Consider the following 8,456-nt stretch of genomic DNA (forward strand, 5'->3'; position numbering starts at 1 on the left):
GTACCAGTACTTGGTAGGGTCGTACAAAAGGGTACATCCGGTCCACGGGAACGCGAGACGCTAGAGTTTCTTGCCGAGGGCTTCCGCCTTCACCAAAACGGCGCCAATCATTTGACAAACAGGAGCAGAGGCTGCGGGATTCACGTCAAGAAGGCGGCTGTATTTGTTGGACGTGACGTGGTCTTTCTTGGGCTTGCTAGTGGAGCGGGCTTTATTCGTGGATGCCTTGGAGGAGAATCGTCACTGCTGATTTTGCGCTTGTCAATAGCCGGTCACTTAGGTGATTTCTTGGATGGTGACTTTGACAGCTTGCTAGACTACGACGTCGAGGCCGACGCGGGGCTCGAAGAAGCTGTGTCCGGTGACGCGGGTAGATCCACCACGGTTCGTTTCAGAGAAAGCGCCAGGTTTGCCGATCAAGATGTCATCGGCGAGCTGATCCATAAATTGTAGCCCCGAAGACATGCTGCTGGCTCCGAGGTGCGCGCGCATCGCGGCCCAGAACTATTGCTTGAGCGTCTGCGCATCGTCGCCTGGTGTGCTATACTCTTCACAGCAGAGGGCGGCGTCGACAAACGTCCGAGCGCGTATCACGTCGGCGGCGGAGAGTCGCGTCGATATGGGATGAAAGGCGGAGTACGGACAGGAGAAGAATGTATCAGAAGTGGTGTTAAGTGTTTCACCATTCGTGCTGTCACTACGTTCCAGATGCGATCCGGCTGCTGTGGGAGACGTCCTACCGGTACGCACGAGCCACGAGCAAGACTGAAATGGCGGCTGTGGACCGAGTTGGAGATGTCATTGAGGAGAGCTACTTGTTGACTACGCTCATGCCGTCAATCCTAATCTACTTACCTCGCCTGGAGTATGAGAGCGCTGAAGGAGTTATTTGCGGCTGGATGAGGGTGGCGCTGGTTGTGTTAGTGATGGACGTTTATGTGGTGTTTGAGGTCGGATGCTGTTCCTGGAATCTGGCCATGCTAACGACCGGTTGCTACAGTCACGTGTTGCGCTGCTACGGGGGCCTTTGGCCAAGTGCTGAGGTCTGGGCTAATCAGGTTGGGAAGCCTAAGTGGAAGGACTAGCCGGTCGCATTGGACGTCGTTAAGAAAGGGAACGTGGTAGTTTGGAGCGTATACGAGAAACGCCTACGGATGGAACGTCGTCTGGGGCTACAAACGCGAGTGAAACCTTTGGTGGAACGCCACGACGGAGCTTTCCGGATTTAGCTGTCGAAGAAACCATGAGGCAGGCTCCGGCGAAATGGCTCCGTGAGGACACCGAGCATCAGTCGGGGAGAACTATCACGGTATAAAGTTAGATGGTGGACTTGATATTCTGGCTGACTGGATTCAGAAGGTCTGTTTGCTTCAGACTCTCCACACCACGTCCAAGCAAGTGAGCCTAGGGCGAAATCAGTGAAGTTTCAAGTTTATTTGGAACAGTAAGCAACAGGTTGTGGCGGGAATTCGCTTCGGACCGCCACCTGCGAGGGATCTGCAGAAAGGTAAGGAGTTAATCACTTTTTGCGAGGTTGAGTGAGAATTTCAGTCGTGGATTTTCCTTCTAGCAAATATCACAAGTATACATCAATGTTTATATTACTTCTTTTAAGCGTCGCTCAGCAGTTAGCAGTACCCGATTACCGCCTCTTTAATCCGATTTGAGAGGGGTATTCAATTTGGCCTGGTGCTCTTTCTCCTATTCTGGGATCAGTTGCAATGAGCTTCTGGGTGTCGTCGATCTGAGCCGCCATGTGTTAAGACTTTGCTTTGACTAGAGTTCTTATCTCAGATCAGGAGGGTCGGCCCGCAGTTGTGTAATCGGAAGAGAGACCAACAACAGTCTAGGCGATCAGTGCAGGGAATAAACCACTTCGCTTTTCCACTCCCGAGCCGTAGGCCAACACAAGTAAGCCGACATGAAGTTTCCGTTGTCGGCATGCCCATTCCAACCGCTACAGCTGACAACCAGCGAGCAAGATACCATTCTGTCGATCTCTGATGGCATTCTAGCTGAAACGATGGCAGAATACGAACGAATGCTCGTTCATGGAAACGGCGTCCTCGATACTGAACGCTGGAAGCTCATTAAGCGCAAGGAGAACCTTGCAGCCTATCATGATCGATGTGCACTTGCAGTAACGCTGCAGGTCTCCAACAGCACCAGCAAGCCCACTGTAGACGGTGTTGAAGACCCCGTCTCACCACCGCCCGCACCAGCAGCTACGCTCGGTGTTTCTTCTAAGACTCCAACTCAGAGAGTGCTGTGGCACGGCACCATCAACTGCGACCTTGATGATCTCATGCTCGGCGTTGTGAACCAAAATGCAGATATGTGGAAGGTCAAGTCGTCCTATGTCGAGGACAATGGCTTAGACTACTTCCTGCTCGCGTCGATCAAAGGACAAACCGTCGACAAGCCATTTGAGGGTCTCCAGTTGAAGTGGACGGTAAACGACATGGGTCCGTTGATGGCAAAGCCTATCATGCGTCCTCGTGACTTTGTGTTTATGGAGAGCACGGGTATCACGCAGTCTCCGACGACCGGCGAACGCATGGGTTACCACATTTGCCACTCGCTAGAGCTTCCCGGAATTTCCGAGCTACCGGAATACAAACTGGTGCGTGGTAAACTGGAGCTGTACCACATTTTCCGTCAGAAAAGCAAGGGCGTCGTCGAAGTATACGTGCGTGCGCTGTGCGACTTACAGGGCGAGATGCCGTCTACCAGCGTGTCTCTCTTCTCGGCTGAAGCAATGTCTACACTTACGCTTTCAGCATTCTGTGCGGAGCGCCACAAGGTCATGTGGCTGCTGCACACGATGGAGCCTTGCGAGAGCGGGAAACCGTCGCTAGATCTCTGCAGTGTGTGTACGAAGGACCTGAGCAAGAGCCTGTTGCCGTTCATGAACAAGGCTTGCCGAATCTGCGCTGGTCGAATTTGCGCGCGCTGCCGAATCCCCAAACGAATCAGCTTCCTCAATCGACGCACGCGCGGAGTCATCAAGAAGAACATTGACATTTGCACACGCTGCGTTCACACGTCGGCCCATATGAGCGCACTTACTGTTGCGCAAGGAGAGTTGGCGCTCGAGAACCCCACGGCTATCTTCTATGAATCGGCAGTAACTCGAAGTGTGTCATCGATCTCTTCGGATTCTTCGGGCTGAGACTCAAGGTACTCGTCTTCCATTTCCGACCGCTGTGGTATGGTACAGTCACGTCAATGAGGGTTAGTACGCACGCGCGACTCACTGCAGTAGTACAAGTCGGTGTCGTGTGAGTACAGTTTGCATGATGCTAGAACACCTAATGCACGAATCTATTTGCCGTGCTAGACACGAAATAAAAAATTGTGTTGGCTACAACAGTCGCCACCGAGAGCTGGTCCGTAACTTAGCCCTGCTGTTTGACCTAAAAAAATCGATTCTTTCTTTCATCGCAACTTACCCAGTAAATACGCGGTTCAGCTTGCCTACACGGCCACGAATACCTTTTCCATCTGAGTTTGACAATCATCCGATAGCATTTGTCTGGAGACCCTGTGATATTAATAACACCGTATGGATGCAGTCTTTCGAGAAGCGACAATTTTGACGCTCAAGAATATGATGACCGGAGCAGTTTTAACACTTATGTGCTTCAGTCCACTCGCTATGTGATTAGTGCGCGTCGCAGGCCCGCATCGGTTCACCACGTGGGCCCATATAATTCTGCCATCCGATGTACAATTTGTGGTGAGCTTGGCAGCTTAGCAATAATATATAAAACCAGTTCCATTCTTTAAACTTCTCTAGGCAACATAAGGGCTCCGAATCATGGAACCGACCTGCCCATTCGAGACCCCCCTCTCGCTTACAGAGCGTGATCGTCGATCGACCCAGAGATTGGCACAGCGGTGCATCGATGACACGTTGGCGGACTACGAGCACGTCCTGTCGAGCCTGAGTGGTTTACCCAGCGTCACTCGCTGGAAACCGGTCAAGAAAAGGAAAAACATCGTGGTGTACAAGGACCAGCTCGCGATGGAGGAGATCAAACGTCGAAAGCGAAAAGCAAAGTCATTTGGAGACGTCATTGAGTTGACTCGCGTTGGAGATTTACTGCCACGGAGCCTTGGTCCTGGGACATTTCGATCCTCGGCAACCCATGAGACGGATGTGAGCGATCTTAAGGAGTTGATCTGGATGGGCACGGTCGAGTGTAAGCTCGACGATCTGATGTACGGCCTTGTCAGTCAGAGCGATGAGGTGGTTCGTATCAAGTCTTCGTACTCGGGTAACAACGTCCAGGACTTTGCTACGTTGGCGTCATTGGAGACTTCGACACCCAGTGATCCGTTCCATGGACTGCATCTCAAGTGGGAGGTAAACAACGCTCTTACCAAAGCTAAACCGGTGTGGCGATGCCGCGACTTCGTGTACCTTGAGGCTACTGGAGTGACTACAAGTCGTTCGACCGGACACCGCATCGGGTACCAGATTCTGCACTCGCTCGATGTGCGTGGCGTTCCTGAGCTTCCAGGACGCAAATTGACTCGCGGCAAGATGACAATCTACCAGCTGTTCCGTCAGAAGTCCAAGGGTACCGTTGAAGTTTTCGCGAAAGCGATGGTGGATCTTGCTGGGGATGTCCCTGCCAGTATGGCGTCGTTCGCGACCATCGAGGCGGCTGATACTGTAAATAAGGCGGCAAAGTGTGCTCGAAAGCGCAAACTAAATTGGTTGCTGGCTACGGCTGACACGAATTCGATTCCCTCTACTACTGGCGATTGCAACGAATTGTGTTGTAGCGTGTGCGCACGAGAGCTCAAAAGTGTTTTTGGACAAAGGAGGTTTTATGAGTGCCACATTTGTACCGAGCGCGTGTGCCCTCGTTGCCATGTTCGACAAAAGCTGAGCTTCATCAAGGCGGACAACCGCTCCATCGTTGTCAAGCAGAAAGTTATTGATTTGTGCACTCGCTGTGTTCACACAGCGACACAAATGAACTCTCGACGCGTTGCGCTTGAGGAACGCGATCGAGAGCACCCTGCATCAATGTACAAGTATGTCCGTCGCCAGAAGCAGCCATCGCATGAAGAGAGCTCTTGTTTCGAAGAGTTTGATCTCTCGAAAGCAACCGAGAAAGACTACTCAACACATGGAACGATTGGCTTGGATCGCGCATCGCACGTGCTTCACCGCCTTTTCTAAGACTGTATTTAGATGTACGAAGTCCTTTTGATAGTCTGCCAGGTTCAATGTTATCATCAACCGGTTTCTGGTGGGACTGCTTACTAACTCTGGATCACATTTATTACTATTTACCATGAGCGAGTCTCAATGCGCGCACATAAGCCTTGTAGACGACTGGGCCTCATACTGTTGGTGAAATGTGCAGTATAAGTCTTAATTGCTACTAATGGACTCTTTGGGCTTTAATTTGCTCGGGGGTGTAGATGCCTCACTCATGTGTTGTGCAGCCAAAAATCATTGGTAAAACAATATTGCTCAACAATAAGCGTATTGGTGGAATTTTTTTCCAAAACTACAACGTTTTACCTCGTTTACTGTGATCTTCTAATAGCGATAATAAGCGTAGTCCGGTAGCGCAAATGACATCTTTTAACCCTTTAGGACCTAAGCCTTAAAGTCCCTGTTACGTAAGCATACGATTGGTTATATATACATTTATAGAACGTTTGCCAGTCCCTTCTGTCTCTAAGGTCAAGACATTTTTGGGCAGCCTGAATTGCTATTTTGCCGATGATGCCGCTTGGTAAAGATAAAATCGAAGCTGCATGATCTGCACCAACAACAACTTTATCATTTTTTAGTGCGACAATAATGCAACAGTGTGTTGAATTGGCAGTACGTCTGTGACGGGGTCACACAGCACCTTGCGCTAGAGGAAGTTATCTTCCGAGAGTATACAAACTCTCAGTGAACGGCAGTTCACAGGTCCCCTCTTTAATTAAAGAGAGCGAAGTGACCTAAATAAGGTAGATTGTAAACTGAGTATATTTATAGGTAGGTTAAGTTTGTGGTTAATACAAACTATCAGTTACCTATAGAAATGCAATGTCATTTAACCAATGGTTGGTTTTGAATGACCTTGGTACCTTGTACCAAATATTCCGGAGTATGACATGTCATACTCCTGAAGTGTGAAGTGTCACACTTCATGTAACCAGGGTACACTTAGTGCTACGTACCCCGTTACATCCTCCCCCACTTAGGTTCGGTTTACCGACCAATCAGAATGAAGAGATGTTCGTCACAACCTCTCATTCTCAAAGTCGAAAACCATCGACTCGGCCGCGCGAGCGCGGCGGAGGCTCACTTTACAGTTAGAGCCTCGAGCAGCAACCTGTGCGCTCTTCGTCAAGGTCTCCACTTCGACCGTTAACATGCCTCGTGGCACTGCTAAGAGCGGTGCTAAGACACGCTCCAAGGCTGCAGCCGGTAAGGCGCAGGCCAAGAGCACTAAGCCTCACGGCAAAGGCTCTGCACTTAAGGAGGCTACTCAGGTGGCCTCCGAGGCGATCGGATCCTCGGGTGACGCGGCTGCGGACAAGCGCGCAAGCAGGCGCCGCAGTCCGTCGCCCTCGTCTTCAGACAATCGTCCGAACCCTCGGTTCGTAGAACATGAGTTCAACTCGGGCAGTGAGGACGATGCCGAGTTCGAGAGCACTCATGATGCTCCTGCGGGCTCTGTGGGAGGGCACAGCCCAGTGCCCAGTGAGCACAAAGAAGACAGCGTGCAGTCGTCCGCTAGTGATCACGGTGATCACAGTCCCGGGACCTCTGTGCGCTCTGAGAGTCCGGCCGTTAAGGCTAAGGACACTCCCAAAGCCGGTGGCGATGAGGAAGGGAGTCCTCGCAAACGTCTCTCGCTTGCCGAGGGTCTTGCGCGCGCTAAGGCCTCTAAAGCCGAAGGCGCCAAGCCCTCAAAGAAGCGTACCGCCTCTAAGTCTCCACTCCGCGAGGAGAAGGAGACTCGACGCTCCTATCAGAGTCTCTTCGGCTCCTCGGATGAAGAGGAGGAGAAGGAGGAAGAAGAGGAAGAGGAGGGTGCCATTGTTGAGCCCCGGGAGGTCTCGAATGACCTCGACCAGCAGCAGGAGGATTTCCAAGCTGCCCAGCGTGTGCGTGGGGGTTCGGTGGCGGCACCCGTCAGCCAGGGAGCTGCCATCAACTCAAGAGGGTATTGGCCTCCCGAGGAGAGCTCTGGGGCTGACCTCTTCTTAGAGCTTCTCGTCGCTCCTCGTGGCCTTGTGGGCGGCCACACTTCTAGGGGCATCTATGAACGAGCCCTTGTTCAGAAAGAACAGTTGTTCGTCGACAACGTGGAGGCTGCTCGGTGTGTGCTTCTCGCGCCACACCGCATTCCCCTTAAGGACTTCACGACTTGTCGTAAGAAGCCCGAGACCCGGGGTGGTCTCTATCCTGTTTGGGGATACCCCTGGGTTATGCCCGAGAACTGTCCCACATGGAGTTCTTGTGAGGACATGTTCTGGGCGTGGGTGGAGACTCTCAAGTACTCGCCCACGGAGTTATGGGAACTCCATGAAGATCAGCAGCTGTCCCACATCCTGGACCAGCGTGATCTTCGTGTGAGGTTTGCCCACTTGATCAGCAAGCGTATGCTGCCAAGGGACATCCTGAAGCGCGCGGCTTCTAGCGCTCACGTTGAGCGCGGGTACGGTATGTATTCATCATCCGTACCCCGTTCGGGCAAGAAGCCCCGGACTACTTATGAAGCTGCCGCCGCTTCTGTTCCCAGATTGCGACAGCCTTCGGGCAGTCAATCAGGAGCCGTTTAATCGGCTCCCACGAGTTCTCGGAGTGGGCATAACCCCTCCACTTCACGAGGAGCTGTCGCTTGCCGCGACACCGTTGCTCCTGGAGGATCCGCTCCATGTGGTAGTGGACTTCTCCATTCCGGTCAAGCAGGGGCGGAGGTGCCCTCGTACGAGTACGAGTACGCGGCGCCTCCCGAGAGCCACTCTCGTTCGAGTGCTCCGACTGCGGGTCCGACACGGGACCCTGAGGTTGACCGCCTCCGTCAACGTGTCCTCGTGCTTGAGATTGCACTTGGCCTTGGGACTGGCGGTAATGCTGCCGCCCAGGCCGGGAATCAGGGCGAGCTCGCTCGTCTTGCGGGTCGCCTGGACCTGGTGGAGCGAGAGGTCGCGAGCCTGCACCTGCGGGTGGATCGCCGGGCCTCTTCGTCCGATCTGGACGAGGCCTTTCGCATGATCCGACGGATCGAGGCTTTGTTGCCACGTCCGGAGCCGCCTGCGGCACACTCCCAGACGTACGCGTATGGTGCGTACCCGGCGTACTCAGCGTACTCGGCGTATGGCGCCGGGGTCCGTTCGTATGGAGCCCCTCCGGCGTACGGTCTTGACCGCAGCCTTGCCGTCCCGACCGAGACTTGGGTGCCTGCTCCGACGCCCTCGTCGACGAC

At 53.0% G+C, this 8,456-nt stretch overlaps 2 protein-coding genes across 2 annotated transcripts; both read left to right on the forward strand.

Annotated features, from left to right (window-relative positions):
• Positions 1-1,889: 1,889 nt before the first annotated feature.
• PITG_16033 (uncharacterized protein) lies at positions 1,890-3,172 on the forward strand (the record flags this gene model as incomplete). The annotated part of the gene is made up of 1 exon (XM_002897763.1): positions 1,890-3,172. One exon carries the CDS (start codon positions 1,922-1,924, stop codon positions 3,170-3,172), a length of 1,251 nt encoding a protein of 416 aa, XP_002897809.1.
• A 648-nt stretch (positions 3,173-3,820) lies between these two features.
• Positions 3,821-5,197, forward strand: PITG_16034 (uncharacterized protein; the record flags this gene model as incomplete). Its single annotated transcript, XM_002897764.1, has 1 exon — positions 3,821-5,197. One exon carries the CDS (start codon positions 3,821-3,823, stop codon positions 5,195-5,197), a length of 1,377 nt encoding a protein of 458 aa, XP_002897810.1.
• Between the last annotated feature and the right edge of the window lie 3,259 nt (positions 5,198-8,456).

This window comes from Phytophthora infestans, genomic scaffold (assembly GCF_000142945.1).
Source record: "Phytophthora infestans T30-4 supercont1.41 genomic scaffold, whole genome shotgun sequence".
In the NCBI taxonomy this organism is placed as follows: domain Eukaryota; phylum Oomycota; class Peronosporomycetes; order Peronosporales; family Peronosporaceae; genus Phytophthora; species Phytophthora infestans.